We start from the raw sequence: 19,832 nt of genomic DNA, 5'->3' as shown, positions 1-19,832 counted from the left end.
AATTATTGCATTTAAGGGGTGGTCAGACTGCACAGCAAACTAGGAATACATCTAAACCAGTGGTATGTATAGTTACTTGTTTGTTAACCTGCACAAACATTATACATTTCACAGAAATGATGCAGCATCTAAATAACAGATTTACAGCTTAGCCACAGCTTTAAGGGAATCACTTTATATTTTGAAAGGTACATTTTATTGTAAGAAAGGCTTATAAAGAGCAGAAAGAACTGTAAAAAAGCAGCAAGCTGAGAAAGGACAACGAGGTGTTTGTCTTTGTCTTTGTCATGCAGCATTACACAAAATTTAGTTGGTTTTTTTTTGGATGCCAGTCATTTTAAGGCACTTGCAACAATGCCAAACAGCCATGTCATGATTCTAAACTAGTATGGGGCAGAATACAGTGTTTTTGGTTGATGGTGTCAAACATAATGAGATCCTTCAAGTCTGATTTAAACCTAAGATAACACACAGGTCACAAATAATGAAATTCATTAATAATGCCATTAAACAAAAAAAAAAGTGGTACATGTATCACAAAATATTGATGCGAAAAATACCTGTTTACACACATTTACCTGTGGTTCTACTGTTATATTCCATGTTTGTTAATGCAACAGCACTGTGTGCTCCACAGCTTTTGCATGTGTGGAATATTGTTTTTATTTATTTATCCATTGCACGTCGGTCACTGGGTTTTGACTACATGTTGGCAATATGAAATGCATCTCTATTTAAAGAGGTATGTCAAATAACACCATCGGTATACACAATTAGAGAGATTTATGTAGCTGCTGTGTCACTATATTAGTAGAATTTGCCAGTGAGGTTTAAAATATAAAAATAGATGTGCTGATGGGATGACAAACATTGAATGAAAAGTGGTCTGTATTAAGATCGGTGATAATATATCATTAAAGAAGTACCTCCACAGCTGACAAAACAGATGTACGCAGCCTCTATGATATTACAATTCTCTGAGAACTTAACTTTTTTCAATACAAAACACATACAGTGCCTTGCGAAAGTATTCGGCCCCCTTGAACTTTGCGACCTTTTGCCACATTTCAGGCTTCAAACATAAAGATATGAAACTGTAATTTTTTGTGAAGAATCAACAACAAGTGGGACACAATCATGAAGTGGAACGAAATTTATTGGATATTTCAAACTTTTTTAACAAATAAAAAACTGAAAAATTGGGCGTGCAAAATTATTCAGCCCCCTTAAGTTAATACTTTGTAGCGCCACCTTTTGCTGTGATTACAGCTGTAAGTCGCTTGGGGTATGTCTCTATCAGTTTTGCACATCGAGAGACTGAAATTTTTGCCCATTCCTCCTTGCAAAACAGCTCGAGCTCAGTGAGGTTGGATGGAGAGCATTTGTGAACAGCAGTTTTCAGTTCTTTCCACAGATTCTCGATTGGATTCAGGTCTGGACTTTGACTTGGCCATTCTGACACCTGGATATGTTTATTTGTGAACCATTCCATTGTAGATTTTGCTTTATGTTTTGGATCATTGTCTTGTTGGAAGACAAATCTCCGTCCAATCTCAGGTCTTTTGCAGACTCCATCAGGTTTTCTTCCAGAATGGTCCTGTATTTGGCTCCATCCATCTTCCCATCAATTTTAACCATCTTCCCTGTCCCTGCTGAAGAAAAGCAGGCCCAAACCATGATGCTGCCACCACCATGTTTGACAGTGGGGATGGTGTGTTCAGGGTGATGAGCTGTGTTGCTTTTACGCCAAACATAACGTTTTGCATTGTTGCCAAAAAGTTCGATTTTGGTTTCATCTGACCAGAGCACCTTCTTCCACATGTTTGGTGTGTCTCCCAGGTGGCTTGTGGCAAACTGTAAACGACACTTTTTATGGATATCTTTAAGAAATGGCTTTCTTCTTGCCACTCTTCCATAAAGGCCAGATTTGTGCAGTATACGACTGATTGTTGTCCTATGGACAGAGTCTCCCACCTCAGCTGTAGATCTCTGCAGTTCATCCAGAGTGATCATGGGCCTCTTGGCTGCATCTCTGATCAGTCTTCTCCCTGTATGAGCTGAAAGTTTAGAGGGACGGCCAGGTCTTGGTAGATTTGCAGTGGTCTGATACTCCTTCCATTTCAATATTATCGCTTGCACAGTGCTCCTTGGGATGTTTAAAGCTTGGGAAATCTTTTTGTATCCAAATCCGGCTTTAAACTTCTCCACAACAGTATCTCGGACCTGCCTGGTGTGTTCCTTGTTCTTCATGATGCTCTCTGCGCTTTAAACGGACCTCTGAGACTATCACAGTGCAGGTGCATTTATACGGAGACTTGATTACACACAGGTGGATTCTATTTATCATCATTAGTCATTTAGGTCAACATTGGATCATTCAGAGATCCTCACTGAACTTCTGGAGAGAGTTTGCTGCACTGAAAGTAAAGGGGCTGAATAATTTTGCACGCCCAATTTTTCAGTTTTTTATTTGTTAAAAAAGTTTGAAATATCCAATAAATTTCGTTCCACTTCATGATTGTGTCCCACTTGTTGTTGATTCTTCACAAAAAATTACAGTTTCATATCTTTATGTTTGAAGCCTGAAATGTGGCAAAAGGTCGCAAAGTTCAAGGGGGCCGAATACTTTCGCAAGGCACTGTATAGACAGCTGTTCTCTTAAAATCCTACTAGCTGTGAGATCCCCTGAAATGTATTTCCAAAGATGATGTATACTTCATTTCAAATGCATCTATTAAGTCCTAAATCCATATGGTGATAATGATTTCATGATCCTGCATTTAACTGTGTGTTAGTCGCTCATGCTTCTGTACCAGTCTGCCACCTGGTGGTACTGTACACATTTCTTCATCAGAACTGTTCTTCATTAGTCTTAATCACTAAACAACATGGGGTAGCGAGTACTCTGGTGATGCTTATGCTAACACTCTCTAAATAATAATGACACCAGAAGCGGCTAATGAATAATTTGTATGATGATAGTTGGATCCCTCTGTTTAATATAAGAAGCTTAGTACAATTTTAGACAAACATTTGAATGACTTTATCGATGTCTTGTTTTTATTACTTCTGCATATCTTCTGAATGAGTGTTTAAAGTTATGGATGGGTTCTATAGTAATGTTTGAACAGATGCAACATGAAGTGATTCATTTTGTTTATATAGTATTAAACATTAAAATAAGGACAATAAAAATAAAATAAAAAACGTTGAACACTGGTCTGTAGCAGAACATTTTAATATGATTCTTCTCTTGTATAAATGTAGCAATTTTAATTATAATCTTCTACTACAGTGCAGTAGTAATGTAATGGATATAGAAGATGTGTACATGTCCCAATGCTTATTTTCCCCTAATCTGGTTTAAAAAGGAATTGCATATGTAAACAAAAAAACAACAACAAAATGAATAACTTAAAATTGCATCTGAATCTGTGCAACTTGTGACACATAAAAAGAAAAAAAAAAGGTTAACTTATTGATGTTCTTCGTAGTTTGTCAAGTACCATAATCATTATCTAAGGAATCAAAGGTATATAATTTGTGCTTTTAAAGTCAGTTTATTTATTTATATATAATTTGTTTTAATGTACCTTTTAAAAAAACAAAACAACATTCAGCCTTATCATGAGCACTATATATATATATATATATATATATATATATATATATATATATACAAAATAAAAATCCAGACACTGCTCTGACATGAGTAATCCAACAGACTATGGTCCTCTTGTTCAGTACACACTGGCCTGCTATATAAGACCTTGCATACTCAATTTGAAATGCACCACAATATCAGTACCATAGGCAGTTGGAATACTGAATACATTACTATTTCATTTATAACGATGAATGTTTCTTACAAAGAATTATTCTGGCTTTCAATACTGTGTTCTTATTCCATTTTCAGTTTCAATGATTACAGAATAGCAGGTTCATTGCAGCCAAAGAATATTTGCTTCGCTGCTAACTTTAAAAAAGACCTTGCTCCAGGACCACCATATGAACGATGATACACCTGAACGTAAAACACTGAAGGACCACAATTGTTATGTAAGCATAAGTCCTAATGCCACTGTAGTAACTGTAGCAGCATCAGTGAAGGCATCTTGGTGACCCAGAGCACTAATCTTCCCCTCATTTCCATTTTTTCCCCCTTTGTTTCAGTTTTGCAGGCAGCCACGTTCCAAAGCAGCTGTCCCAGGCAATGCAGAAGCAGGTTCAGAAAAGGAGGTTAGAAATCGGTGTCCCATCCTGAGTTGTCATCTGGAGGTGGGTCTTCATTGTCCTCAGGGAAACTGTCAAAGTTGCTTGTGTCGGTTGGAGATGTGACCTAAAAAGAGACAAATGGTTAAGAATAACACAAATTCAAATGCATTCAACATTACTCCATGAAAAAATAAACCATATTTTGCTATTTTCAAGATTGACGCAACTCATTATCTCCTGAAATGTACAGTACAATATTGTAAGACTGAATATATGCTCAGATAAATAGTTTTCAGTAATTATTTAACACATGATATAGTATTTCAAAGTCTGAAAATCTGAACCCTAAACCTTAACAATAATAAATACATCTTCAGAAAAGAGCTGTAGTAGCACAGGTAAAAAATATTAGGACTAAAACTCACATTGGGTACGATAGGAGGTGTTAATGTTCCTTTCCGCAATCCTTCCCAATTAAATCCTTCAAACCATCTGAAAAGAGAAAAAAAGTAAGCAAAAGTCTCTAAAAGAAAACAGGAACCCGCCTGTGGTGCTTGTCGAGTATGACAATGTGGTCTGACTTACTTGTGCTTTTGGATGTCTTTGACACCGTTTTTCAAGTTTCCTAATCTTTCTGATGGATTATCCCTGAAATAAAAATATATTTTATTATATGTGTATATATCTATATAGCACTTTTTCAGAATTATATTAAAGAACTAAATAAATTAGTCCACTTTGGGCAAAATAATTTACATTGGCAACACTCACCTGCATAGCTTTTTGATTAAATTAGCAGCATTTTTGGTAATCTTCTTTGGAAATTCAATCATGTCGATGCCCCGCAATATGATGTTATACGTTTTCATGGGGTCCGGGCCTGAGAAAGGTGGACTGAGGGGGGGCAAAAAATAATTCACTTTTAAAACAGCATTTACAATAACAATAATAATAACAAAGTCATCTTTTGTGTGTAATTTTTGGTTCACTAAAAGTGACATTTAGCTTGGAGCACAAGTAATGTGTTTCTGATGACTTCAACTTCTGTTGGGGTAACAAGAACGCAACCCCAGGAAACCTTGTTTTGGACAGGCTCCTCACATGTACAGTAACAACTGTATTTTTTAATCCTATAGTCAGGATTGAGGCATTTCAGCAAGAACACAAAGCAAGCCTTTCACTGAACATGTTGTTAAAAAACTGGCCTGTGGTTAAGTAAAGATCCTGGGTCTCATGCTGTCAATCCTTTTATTGTTTACACGCATTGGGGTATTTTAGGTGCTAATGTGTGGTTTACAATTGAGACTATATTTAAACTGGACCCCCCCCCCCCCCCCCCCCCCAACACACACACACAAGATACCCAATACAGCAGTACTGACAGAAAAAAGGGTAAAATACTTACTGCTTAAACAAGACCCACATATTATGATGTTTATTATATCCATTTTTAGCTTACCTGCCAGTCAAGAGTTCATACATTAGGATCCCCAGTGACCAGTAATCTGCTGAAATGTCGTGGCCTTTATTTAAAATAATCTCTGGGGCCACATACTCTGGAGTCCCACAGAATGTCCATGTCTTCTTTCCAAATCCTATCTTTTTTGCGAAACCAAAATCCACCTTAAACAAAAAAACAAACAAACAAAAAAAAAAGTTAGAAATATTATAAATTAAAATGTTACTGTCAACCAAATCAAGTAGAACAAAGTGGATATACTTATGTATAATCAACAGCTGTGCTTAAAATTGGATTCATGTATGTTTGTACGGTAGACTTGTAATCCATTTTGGGATGTTGACAGTGGTTCCACTTGATTTGTAAGCCCTGTACTTACCAGCTTTGCATAACCTCTGTGATCCAGGATGAGGTTTTCTGGCTTGAGGTCCCGATATATAATTCCTTTGGAATGCAGATAAGCAAAAGCTTCAACTACACAGGCTGTGTAAAAACGGGTGGTTGAGTCTTCAAATGAACCTCTGTAATGCATACAAAGAGTTTACTGATTTAAGATGTGTCTCCATTGTAAAAAAGCTGCCTGAAGCTCTTTGAAATAAATATATGGTATCCCTGTACCTGTCCCTGAGAATGGTCCATAGCTCTCCTCCCAGGCAGGCCTCCATTAACATATATAAATACTTGCTGTCCTTGAAAGTTCTGTAGAGCCTGATTAAAAACAAAGATAACACATTACCTTTATTATACATATTCCCTTTACACATTATATTTGAGATATTCTGCAACTCTTATTGAGGACTGTATGGCTCACGTTATTGTACTTTTCAAAACAGGCAGCAGTAGCACAGCTGTATATATTTCCGCAAAATATATTTTTGTATAATATTTGTGTAACAGCATATAAACATTAACAAATACACAAACAATGGAATTGTGCTTTAAGGTACACAATGTGGTTCCATGTACATTTATATTATGCAGAAACTGCATTTTCAAGATACTGTACATTCCTTTTCATATTGAGAAATAAAGCCAGTTGAAACATAAAACCAAGAACTACGCTGTCTGCTCTGCCCTGGCCCCACTTTATTGTGTTAGTATTAAAAATGTAGAAATAAATTATTGTGATAACCTCTAAGGTCACTTCCAAGGGAGTAATCTTGATCTGGTTAGATTACAAAAAAAAAAAGATCTTCACATTGCATCACTATAACTTCGCCAGCAATGAATTAATCTTTCCTTCCTCTTGGGGCCCATGCACTAATATTTCCTTTTTGCTATCTGCATCTCTTTTATCTTGTATATCTACCTAATGTCTCCATATGCACTGACATATCCTTGCCATTAGTGTAATATGTTCCTGGCAGGATTCCTTCAATTCCACCAGGACAGTTCTTTCAAGCAGTTACAGTAGTATAATACATCCAACATAGGTGCTGACCCTGTCCATCTCCTCAGGCAAAAATATAAATTTTAGCTTAAAGACCACAGTATTCGTGCTGGCTAATAGACAGTTTACCCTCAAAAACTGAAAACGCCTTTGCATTTGGCTCTTGTGGAATACACTTTCTTTCCCTTTACTACACTGTCAAAGCTCACTTATTTTATAGTGCATCACAAATTTGGCGTCTTATTGTAAACGTCTTTGTCTGCTGACTTGGTCATTTTGAGTGGATTTAAACCTTGTTCGATTATTATTTATATGTTTCTTATCAGATGACACCAAGAACCCTATAACAAGGACAGGCTTAAATGTAACCATTTCATAAAATGCAGCTCAAAGCTATGTTTTGCTATGTGTGTTATTGATCCACACAATTCAATTAGCTCTATGAATTGTGCATTAGATCAGGGCCATTACCTCACAATGAAGTCGGAGTGCGCCTCCTGCATTATCTGCTTCTCTGACCGAATGTGCTCTTGCTGCCGGGTGTCCACTATGTGGCGCTTCTTTAGGATTTTCATTGCAAACGTTTTGGCTTCGTCGCTTTTCATTTGCACCTTGAAAGTGAGAGGACACAGTTAACGGCTGTGATGTTCACTGGGTTTTTCCCATTCAATCGTTTTATACAATATAATCTGTTACACGTCTTAATTTTATTGATCTGCTTGAAGGGCTTTACAATTCTTACAAATGCACTCTCTGATAACAATTTGCACGGTTTAAAAAACATTCTTTGTTGTACATGTCAGTTTTGTGTCCCTGAATGTTTTTGTATAGCCTGCCTGCAACATCAGGGTTGTCTTTAATAACTTTTTATGAACTGTGAACTCCAATGGAACTTTTAAGCTTATATTCAGGTGCTTTAATGTTGAATTTTTCATATTGCGTCAATGTCAGTATCACCCCACAATCTATAAATAATCCACATCAGTCTAAAAATGATACTGCTGCAGTGCTTAAAATAGGGCAGGACTTTTCCTTTACTGTCATGGCAATAAACCCTAGTCCTAATCATCTGCATTGCACCAGCTTCTATTGACAATATGGAATATTGCGCCACAGACAGCTGGACATGTTGTCAAGCAGTGACAACTAGGTTTTACTGAATGCTACCTTTCCCATAGTAGTGGTTTTACTAATATCTGCACACAAGCTCATACATTCATTTATAAATTAAACTTTTCAGTGTTTGCAAAGTGATAAGTGCTTTATCACCATTACTGTAGGACAATATTTTATTGCAAAGATTGAGGTTTTAAAGTGTTTGGATGGGAAGCAGAATGTGTATTTATTTATTTATTTATTTATTTATTAATTAATTAATTAATTTGCTTTTGTATTTGTACTTGCTTGCTAGGGTAAACAAATCAGTTACAAGTAACCCCCTCCCCACCCCACCCACACACCCACACAGTTTACTGTGAAACTAAAAATGCTTTATTGTTCAGTATACACACAATGGGAGAGGGGACCGGGCAACCTACCAGTTCAACACGGCCGAATCCTCCAACTCCCAGCGTATCAATGATGTTGAAATCCACCAGGTTCTGGTTGGAGAAGAAGGCATTCTCAACTTCGTATCTGCATTTTTTAAGATGGAAAAAAGGAAATTTCTTTGAGGTGCGGATATAGCAAGCGAGGGGGCTTAGCATAGGACGGCACGGTGCTGCTATACTCTTCATCTGCTTCGGCTCCCTCTTCAGGGGGTCTGGATGCAATTCTGGCATTTGCTTCGCTTTGGTCCCACAAAAAACTTGAAAATAAATATATTTGTTTCACAGTTTGTTTGTTTTTTTGCTTTTCCAAGTGGTTATTTGGATACCATTTAAGATTATTATTATTATTTTTTACATCTTGTCTGATTTTTAGATTTTTGTTCCTTTGTGCTACAAAAAAGTAGCTCCTTCAGCACATCATTTTTGGTGCAGAACTAAGAAGATGGTAAGTGTCAAAAGCCATTAAATCGCTGAACAGAAACCAGTAACTGAAACAGCCTACAGACACTTCAAAAAGATCAATCTGGCACCAGAATACTGCTTCTTGAACAATGATCCTCCACACGCTGTACACACTCAAACACAGAACAGCTCCTTGTTTAGCCTAACACTTATTTAATATCTTGTGCTTCAAACTCTGATCTATGTCTTTGTAAATTCTCAAATATGCTCACACTGTAAACTGGCACTAAGAGACACTGGCTGGTAAATGCAAGCAGTCCTCACACATGTAGCAGTTCCACTGCCAAAACAAGACCCAGTTCCACGGAACTACAAGTTTAAAACTAATCACTTATTGGACCTTCACTAGCTTAGTTTGGCTACAGACTCCACCACCAGCCTAAAAAAAGAATTCAAAGCACGTGGATGTCCCAGTCATTCACCTTCACCCTTCTGCAGCACATCACCTGATATGTGGGAACTCCACTGACAGAACTACTGTAGGTATCATGTTATGGAAAGAATGTAATTTTCCTAACTATACGAGTATGCCTTAAGTATTTTCTGCAGAGGTGGTTTTGGCATTGATTTATTTTTATGTGCAAATACTATATTTTATATACTGCTTTGCATTTCTTAACTGTTCTTTTACAACAGAAAATAATTGGTATATACAGTCAATTCTCATTAAAACAAACTCGGATTAAACTAACTTCCTGATACTACGAATTCAGCAATTTATTGTTAATTTAGATAATTATTTTGGAGCACCCCCGGAAGAAAGATTTGAATAAAACGAATTGTCCTAGTTCCAACAGCTGAGTGTAAAGGATATTGGGAAATGCATTAACTTGCATCCAGATCACCGCCTCTGTACTGTGTTTTAGTGCTCTTTGGGACTTCTGATCCTATGATGCTTTTTGAGTCACCATGGTGCTCATCAATGCTGTTTCCATGAAAGATTGAAACGAGTGACCCGTGCAAAAAACGTGCATCCTTGCAGACAAAAGTGGAGGTGTTGAAAGTGGTGGATCAAAACATTTCTGCAAACACTTTGTCAACTATTCTGAAAAAATGGGATACAATAATGCAGGCCTATAAACGGCAAACTGTTGATGCAAGTCGTCAGCGTTTCAGATTTGCTCAGTACCCTAACGTTGAGAATGTCTTGCCTTTGAGGTTTAAAAATGCCTGTGATCAGAATGTGACTGCATGAGACACAACGCTGAGAAATAAGCACAGCTGTTCTGACATGCAGGTTTCAAGTGCAGTTCATTAGCGATGTATACTTTTTAAAAGTTCACTTACAACCGTATGTTCTATAAAATGCAAAGTAGTTTTAAATGTATAATACTTTTCATTGCACTGTAATTTAAATTGGATTTCAGTGTTACTGTAACTAATAAAAACAGTATGCATTTGGCTTAGGCAGCAGATAATAAGAATTACTGATGAGATTATTGTTTTATTTTTGTTCCCTTAAAATTTGTATTAATGAGAGTTGACTGTATAATTAGCCCCATTGCTTGTAATATTTATTATTTTGGCAGTTTATAAAATAATTTAGAATCTGAAAAATATACTGAAGGCTGTTTTTGATAATGTTCTTCAGTGGAATAGATACTGTGTAGTCTGTATGTATAAATCAGAACAACAATGCAGTGCAATACCTTTATAGGTAATCTGCTGATATGTTTAGTCCAACTTAGTAAATGGACTGGATATTTAGACTGTAAAAAGTATTTTAATGTAACTATAAATAAGACGTGCAAGGTCTTATGGAACATTGCTAATAGGGGGTATAAGGCATGTGCGGCATGTTATCTCGGTCATACCCGTGCTGTATGAGTATGGCATGACTGGGCTCAACCAAAGGGCATACTCAATTTAAAATAGCCTCCAGACTGATGTGAAATACCCACTGTGAGCTGCATCACTCTGCATTGGCAAAAGCAAGATGTCATTTTAGTTGTGCATCAGCCCCAGAAACCCAAAATAAGACCTCAGTTACTACTAATCAGGCAATATAGTGGCTACCAACACAGCAGGACAAAACCTCACTGCTAACAAAGAATCGCTAGAGGCTGGCAGCACATCGTGCACAGCATATCGTCTTATTTGGATTCATCTTAGCAGATCAATCTAGGGCTTTCAGTAGCAAAGAGTTAGCTTAATTACATGCAGAGGTTACTCTAGTCCCACAAAAAACTTGCAAATATTAGTTTCAAATATTACTTTTTTTTTTAAAAGTTTTTTTTTGCTTTTTCACATGGTTAATTAGATACCATTTAAGAGGTATACCAATTAAATATATATATATATATATATATATGTATATATATATATATATATATATATATATATAATTTTTTACATTTTGTCTGATTTTTGTAAAATTCCATGTCCTAAATAAAAGTAGCTCCTTCAGATAATAATAATAATCTTTATTTTTATATAGCGCCTTTCATAGTGGACCACCATCACAAAGCGCTTTACAAGATACGAGACTAGGGTGTGTGAATTACGCATCAGTTGCAGAGTCACAACAACGTCTCACCCGAAAGATGGAGCACAAGGAGGTTAAGTGACTTGCTCAGGGTCACACAATGAGTCAGTGGCTGAGCTGGGATTTGAACCGGGGACCTTCTGGTTACAAGCCTGTTTCTTAAACTTAAGATAAAATGCATTACATTGTAACGTCACAGTTCCATGAACTGCACATAGAATTATTATGCAACATTACAAAGGTACAATTTAATAATCAGATGAAGTTTGCACTGCAACATTACATTAGTTTGCACTAGACATATTCTGTTGTTACCCCCCCCCCCCCCCCCCCATCTCTATAGTTACCAATGTACAGTACATCTGAAATGTCACCCCATAGCTTCCTGTGTTCAGCTCGATACCTTAAGTGGCCAAAAGAAATGAGTAAACAGGGTCATTTATCATATCTATAGTGTCATTTACAAGCCAGTGACAGGTCCTGTCAAACACAGTGACTTTCTATTACACTGCACAATCCTATTTCAACACATTAGAATGCGGTACTAATCCTCTCTATATCGACATACAGTATCTATATACAGTAAATGGTCAATTGTTTAATGCAGGCCAAAATATGTTTTATAGATTTACCTGAAAATGATATTTCTATACATATATTTTCAACCCAGTATATTTAAAGATGACTTATTGGAATGATGATACTAAATTAACTATCTGTTGTATATGTCTTCAAATATAGTGGTATCTTTATAATAAACATGGCACACTAAAAGCTAAACGTGTTATGGAAAGTGTCACATGTAGCTATCATATAACTGTCATATACATCTGTCACCCTCCAGCAGTTGGCATTGCTACCTAACCCCACACTGTCTTCAGTTTTAATTGCTTAGTCCACAGTACAAAACCACACCACAATTTGGTACCTTTGTGGTCTTTGCTTGATACAAGGATTATAAAGAGACTAAAACTAACCTTAAACAGAAGGAAGCTCCAGCAGCACAAATGTACACTATTTATTTAAGTCTTGCCTTTATTAAACACTGAATTATTTGCAAAAGTTAAAACAAGAAAAAAAGAAAACATAAAAAAAAAAAAACTGTCTCATGTTTCCACACAAAACAGTAGTATGATGCAATTATTTCCCCATGACCTGAGATCACCGGTACATGCTGTGTAGTGCCATAGGCATTATTTCCAGTTTACCATGTCATATTGTATTTTCTCCTACTCTACTTGCAGTATCTAGTACTTTAAAATGTAGTATTATTATTATTATTATTATTATACTAATATCTGCCAAATCATTATTAAAACAGAATACATTCGATATTTTTGTAACCACTTATAAGCTGTTGTTGAATGACGTACGAAAAACAACCCCTGTTTGCTTAAATATAATGTTCTGTTTTTCAACAGCAGGAATGATAATTGATGGTGCTACTCGTTGGACCAAATTCAAAGTGTTGGTGTACTGATAAGGGCATTCCAGTCTAGTCAATACTGTCAGGGCAGTGCTTTATGATCCCCATGTTATTCAATTACTCTAACCTGTCTACGCAGCTCAAAATGTAAAGAAAGGAAGCAGGAATAACATCAACACAACAATTTCCTAATATGAACAATGGTGTCATGGGATCTTTATTACCAGATTTAGCTTAGGGAGCCTAGAGTCAAGCCCAAAGTTGTTTTGATTCAGACAGGGCCAAAATAGATGCATTTGTTTAAACCACTTTAAGTTTTACACATTATTTGCGTCAGCCTACTGTAATTAGTCATGTGGTAGTACAGGCAAGTAGGTATAAAGTAGAAGCTATACTTCTCAACCACAAGGTGGCACAGAAGAGTCTCAGTGATATAGCTAGAAAGAAGTAAAAATAAACATTACTTTTCACATTGTGCTTGTGGTGGATTTACAAGCACAAAATCCCTCCAGCCTGGTCCCTTTACCCACAGGGTATGCTTATTAACAGTTCTGATTGTTGCTATGTATGACTACAAACTCCTTGCCATACAGACAAGTTCTTTAGTCATGACCCCAGCAGAAACATTTTGATCCCAAGTGATGTCCGTGATGATTTAAACTCTTCCTTGAATACAGAATATAATATTGACAATACTGTGCATCAAGGTCACCACTGTACAAGAGGCTTCCACTGTTGCTGGATATAGCTATTGTGCTTAATGTTTCGAAGAAAATCCACATGTGTTCGGAAACATAAAACACCTGTTACTAAGTAGGCCCTCTCATATATACAGATTGGCATTCGGCCATGTCCCAGTCTACCAGAAACCGCTGACTGCACATGAACGGTAGCCAATGGAGTCCTAGTAATGCCTCAATGAAGCTAATTAAGAAAGCAGACACGTAACGTTACAACAGAAATGAAACCAATAGCAGCCTCATGCTTAATCCACGTGTCTGAGAAATGGGTTGATGTACCATACACAGCTACAACAAATTGCGAACAACATGGTTTGAAATATGTATTCAATGCCTATAATCTTCACAGGAATGGGTGATGAATTGCTTTGCCTACCCATCTGTGTTTGCAGACACATTCAGACTGCTGTCAGGCTGGCTTCTGTGACCTTTCCAAAGTACAGCAGGATTGAGCTCTTATATTAATCTCTAGCAGGAGAGTTAGGGTTGAGAGATTTCAATTTTTTTTTTTTACAATGTTACCTACCACATTATAGGCATATATTAAATAAATACTTGTGATCACTCCACCAAAAGTAATTTGTCTGATAAGTAACATTCATCATATTTCTGCATAATAAAGGCTTAACTTAGGGGCTCCCTACTGGCGCATCCAGTAAAGGCGCTCCGCGTGGAGTGCAGGATGTGCCGTATAGCCTGGATGTCGCCGGTTCAAGTCCAGGCTATTCCACTGCCGACCGTGGACAGGAGCTCCGACGGGGCGGCGCACAATTGGCCGAGCGCTGCCCGGGGGGAGGGCTTAGGTGTGTACTCAGCTAACCACGCACCAGCAACCCCTGTAGACTGTCTGGGTGCCTGCGGGCTTCCCTGTAAGCTGCCCAGAGCTGTGTTGTCCTCCAACGCTGTAGCTTGTGTTGTCCTCCAACGCTGTAGCTGTGTTGTCCTCCAACGCTGTCTCTCACTACGATCTCCATTTCCTACCTCAATCCAGTGCTCCCGTTAGTCCAGATGAAAGCGGCCACGCGTAGCGGGGTTCTGCCTCGGCTCCCAAGCTCTGTCTTAAAGCCTGGCTCCAGAGCTGCGCCCCGCCGATTCGTCAGTCCCAGGAGGGCAGAGCGGGAGCTTCTCTTTGGCTATCTTATCTGTCACTCTATATTCACCTATATAAGAACTATTCTAATGTCTTGCATTTGTTTTCGTTGGTCTTGCGTTTTTCGATTCATGTATCACTACAGACCCCACATCTAAATTGATTATGTAGAATCAGCACATCTCTGATGATGGCATCCCCTCTATCCAAATCCAGCAGATGAAATGGCTAAAGAAATCCGCCGGTATCCTGTATCCTGTTTTATCCTGCCAACATAGCGACTCTTCAACTCCGCACAACGCCAACCTTCCATATCAGCCGCAGCGGTACAGTACTCGATCATGCAGCAACTGTATCTAGTATTCTGACAGCTAGAGAAATCTTCCTTGGCGTGCATTTCCAGCACGTCTTTGTAAAGATTGACACGTTCACAGAATCCTGAAAGCTCTGTTCATAAAAGGTATTTTCTTTTCTGTTGCAATCCAGTACTCAAGCAGCAGCAGTGCCTCTCCCCCAGCTGGTTCAAGCCGCTGACATTTTACTCTCAGTCTGTGTTACAAGATCCAGTAGCACAGATTATCTTTCTCCCCTTTTATAATATCTAAAGACAGTAAGCTTTAATTCAGGTCTCAACGATGCCCTTCGGTGCACAATCGCTTGGAATCACTCATTATCAGCATTACCAATGCTGTTTACTTTCTTGCCATTGCAGACGCCAATACAGTCTCGTCTCTTCACGGCCATATCGGCAGTAGATCTCTCAATCATCATGTTGCACTATTTCCATACAATCTCCCAGCTGCAGCGATCAATTGCTACTTTCTTTCAGTAACTGAGACACAAAATCATAATGGGTAGGACATTAATTTGATTCAATTCTCATTCATCTCGGGATCCCCAGCTTGTTTTGTGAGGGAAAAAAAAAGTTACTCGTGGCGACATTGTCTTGGTTTTGTGTTTTACAACACATTCTTGTAGTTTACCCTCTTGCTTTCATGAAGTGGACTCATGCATGTTTAATCATAACCACTAGAGGGTAGTATGACACCACAAAGTGTGTGTTTAAGCTACAGTAACTATATCCTTGTATAATCAAAAAATTATTACCTGGGGCTTGGTTTGAAATGTTTACTTTAAAAGGCTAATAATTCTTGCCCCTCTCAGACTCTGACCTCTCCTCCCTGCTCCAGGGTCACAAACCCACCACGTGTGCCTTGGACCCCCTCCCCACTCACCTCTTTCAAGCTGCTGCTCCTACTCTACTCCCCTTCATCTCCTCCCTCCTCAACACCTCTCTACTTTCTGGTATCTTTCCCTCTGCCTTCAAAAAAGCCTCTATCACTCCCCTCCTCAAAAAACCTACCCTCGACCCCACCTCCCTCCAGAGCTACCGTCCTGTCTCCCTCCTACCCTTCCTCTCCAAAACCCTCGAGCGGACTGTACACCGCCAGCTCTCTGCTTTCCTGTCCAACCACTCTCTGCTTGACCCTCTCCAATCTGGCTTCCGCTCTGCTCACTCCACTGAAACCGCCCTCCTGTCTGTCACCAACTCACTTAAGTGTGCCCGAGCTGCCTCTCTCTCCTCTGTCCTAATTCTCCTCGACCTCTCTGCTGCCTTTGACACTGTTGATCACTCTATTCTACTATCATCTCTTGCTGACCTGGGGATCTCTGGCATTGCTCTGGCCTGGTTCTCCTCCTACCTCTCCAACCGCACTTACCAGGTAACCTGGCGTGGAGCAACCTCCACACCTCACCCTCTCTTAACTGGAGTCCCCCAAGGGTCAGTCTTGGGTCCTCTCCTGTTCTCTCTCTACACCCGCTCCCTGGGACCCCTCATCGCATCCTATGGTTTCTCATACCATTTCTATGCTGATGATGCTCAGATTTTCCTCTCCTTCCCCACCTCTGACTCCACCATCTCCTCCCGTATCTCTACCTGTCTGTCTGCTATTTCCTCCTGGATGCACTCACATCACCTCAAACTCAACCTCTCTAAATCTGACCTCCTTTTCTTTCCCTCCTCCTCCCCCTCCTCTGATCTCTCTATCTCTGTTCCTCTGGAATCTACCACACTCTCTCCCTCTTCCTCCGCTAAGAACCTTGGAGTCACCCTGGACCCCTGCCTCTCTTATTCCCAGCACATCTCCACTCTGGCACGCACTTGCCGATTCTTCCTGAGCAACATCCGAAGAATCCGACCCTTCCTCACCAACTATGCTACCCAGCTCCTGGTCCAGGCCCTGGTGCTCTCCCGCCTAGACTACTGCAACTCCCTCCTGGCTGGCCTCCCTGCGTCCGCCACCCGTCCGCTCCAGCTCATCCAGAACTCTGCTGCTCGCCTGGTGTTCTCTCTACCTCGCTTCGCCCACGCTACTCCACTACTCCGCTCGCTCCACTGGCTCCCGATCACCGCTCGCATCCAGTTCAAGACTCTTGTACTAGCCTACAGATGCCTTGACCAGACTGCACCCAGCTACCTCCAGACCCTCATCTCTCCCTACACCCCCACTCGACCTCTCCGCTCCGCCTGCACTAGAAGACTGGCTCTACCTCCGCTACGCTCCCCTGCCTCCCGAGCCCGCTCCTTCTCCACCCTTGCTCCGCAGTGGTGGAACGACCTTCCTACAGATGTCAGGACTGCCCAGTCCCTGACCACATTCCGGCGCCTCCTTAAGACTCACCTCTTCAAACAGCACCTGTAGAACTCCTCTGTTGTATCCTGGGACACTATCACCCTTCATTTAAATATGCTTTATTTTGCTCTTATCTGCCCCCTATTTTACTGCATTTAATCCTGTACTTCAGAATATTGTAATCTGCCAAGTGCTTAACCTGTAGTATTTTGTACTTAATCATATCCTGTTGTAACTATCACTATTTAATCATATCCTGATGTAACTTTCACTATTATCTGCTGTATTATTGAATTGTGGTTTGTCACACTTGAAAAAATTATTGTATTTCTTGCTCTTATTGTATGACTTGTATTGTAACACTTGAATGTATTTGTATTTGCTTGCGATTGTAAGTCGCCCTGGATAAGGGCGTCTGCTAAGAAATAAATAATAATAATAATAATAATAATAATGTGTGGAGCTGCAAGCAGACATTGAAGAACTACTAATATAATTGAAAGCAGCCTCTTACTTCACAATGGATAATGCATTCATAGACTGTTCCTGATCAGTTAAACAGGTTTTGCATCTACATCTTGCAGCAACCTTGGAGCAAACGTCTGCAGGGATACGATCCACTGCACACTTTCAAAGTGCCTAAATCTGCCCCAAAATTTGTATAATTTATCTCTCTTCAGCCCTCTTGACTGGTCTCTTTGTCAATGGTCATGCAACTTCTCTGTTGTCTAATATGGATTTCAGTTTCCAATCCTTTTTATACAAGACACCACTTTCCCGGTACTCATAACAACATGGCCGGTGTGTTAGCTCAGATACAGATATCCAGATTCCATCATAAAGTCTGCAACTCATCCAATGCCTCTGGAAGCTTCGCAATCAAATCATTTATTCAACTAAATCTCTCCTTAGTAATCTCCTGGATTCAGTCCAGGATACATGGCATACACTCTCACCCTTCAACTAGATCATCCTACACCACCGACTGGAGTACTTTTCTCAATTTCTGAACTAAAATGGATTTCCTCAACCCCTTTCAATCAAGACTGGATTCTTGCTTTTTATTGTTCATTCCAAGGACTCTTTCACTATCAAAGTCTACTTACCTGGAAACCAACATATTATGTGATATCCGTTCCTTCAACACTACCCTCCATTCCAGCTGTTCGTCTTCACCTGTTTAGTATCTTTAAGAGCCATCACCTACCTCTCTTTGTTTGCCATTTTTACCGTTCTCAAATACTTTGCCTCTGCAATTTCTAGGAATCATACTGGCACTGGATGTTTTAAGCAAGCCCTCTGTATCTAAACCAGGCCCAGCAGTGGATTTAGAATTAGCAGCACCTTCCAGCAGAGCTTTACATAGCAGGATTTCAAGGTATCAACAGAGCAAAGCATCCGATTCTGATTTCAACCTGCAAACTGAGACACCAACTCCATTCAGCGCTGCAGTCCCTTCCATCACTCATCAATAGATATTTAAAGAAATTAAAGAATTTATGCAGCCATTTGCAGACAGCATTGCAGCAATCAACACTCGTTTGGACACCACGCAAGCCCGATTAAACTCTCTCCTACCCTCAACCAACACTCCTGCCCCATCTACCGTCACAGCAGAATCAGCACTGGCTTTCAACCTGACTTCAGCTACAGATCTGCAAGTTTCACAACCTGGTCCCAGCAGCAGACCCTATACCTCTGCAAGTCCCTACCTTCAGCCATCTGACGTTGTGAGCAACTCAACATTATCCAACTTGCTCCAGTCAGCTTACCAATACATGGCTGCAGCGATGGCTGCATCCACCTGAGCTACCTACGCCTCTGCATGGACTGCCTTCTCCATCTTCTGTGCCCAGAATCAGACTTCACCATATACATTCAATCACGTTTTCCTGCTGGTATTTATTGTTTATCTCCGAGACATTCTCAAACTGGCACCATCATCTATCCAGTCTTATATCTCTGGCATTCAGTATGAATAGCGTCTCAGTTCTATCTTAGGAGGCAGTGTGGTCCAGTGGTTAAAGTCCAGGGCTTGTAACCAGAAGGTCACCGGTTTAAATCCCACCTCTGCCACTGACTGACTCACTGTGTGACCCTGAGCAAGTCACTTAACCTCCTTGTGCTCCATCCTGCGGATGAGATGTTAAATCAATGTCCTATTGTAAGTGACTCTGCATATAATGCACAGTTCACTGTCTACCTCTGTAAAGCGCTTTGTGATGGTGGTCCACTATGAAACGCGCTGTATAAAAATAAATATATTATTATTATTATACCATCCCCTCCTCTGCTATCAATTCCAGCTATCCGCCTAACTGTTCAAGAGATTGAAAAAAGCTTGCCTTCAGCCTCCCCAACCAGACAGCCAATAACCAG

General features: G+C 39.6%; 1 protein-coding gene across 3 annotated transcripts in view; it reads right to left on the bottom strand.

Annotated features, from left to right (window-relative positions):
- Positions 1 to 3,681: 3,681 nt before the first annotated feature.
- Positions 3,682 to 19,832, bottom strand: part of LOC117414972 (cGMP-dependent protein kinase 1) — a 186,088-nt gene continuing 169,937 nt past the window's right edge. For 2 of the 3 annotated variants that reach the window (XM_034024849.2, XM_034024848.3), the window contains exons 10-18: positions 8,603 to 8,699; positions 7,536 to 7,675; positions 6,293 to 6,382; positions 6,054 to 6,195; positions 5,675 to 5,838; positions 4,987 to 5,109; positions 4,801 to 4,863; positions 4,641 to 4,707; positions 3,682 to 4,339 (exon numbers count right to left, since the gene is read on the bottom strand). In XM_034024849.2, coding sequence (XP_033880740.1) covers positions 4,241 to 4,339; positions 4,641 to 4,707; positions 4,801 to 4,863; positions 4,987 to 5,109; positions 5,675 to 5,838; positions 6,054 to 6,195; positions 6,293 to 6,382; positions 7,536 to 7,675; positions 8,603 to 8,699 — 985 coding nt within the window. In that variant the 3' untranslated portion in view covers positions 3,682 to 4,240. The remainder of the gene's footprint in view (positions 4,340 to 4,640; positions 4,708 to 4,800; positions 4,864 to 4,986; positions 5,110 to 5,674; positions 5,839 to 6,053; positions 6,196 to 6,292; positions 6,383 to 7,535; positions 7,676 to 8,602; positions 8,700 to 19,832) is intronic. The other variant, XM_034024850.2, reaches the window with a different exon arrangement.

The sequence above is a fragment of the Acipenser ruthenus genome, chromosome 7 (assembly GCF_902713425.1).
Source record: "Acipenser ruthenus chromosome 7, fAciRut3.2 maternal haplotype, whole genome shotgun sequence".
In the NCBI taxonomy this organism is placed as follows: domain Eukaryota; kingdom Metazoa; phylum Chordata; class Actinopteri; order Acipenseriformes; family Acipenseridae; genus Acipenser; species Acipenser ruthenus.
This window is presented reverse-complemented; position numbering and strand designations above follow the sequence as displayed.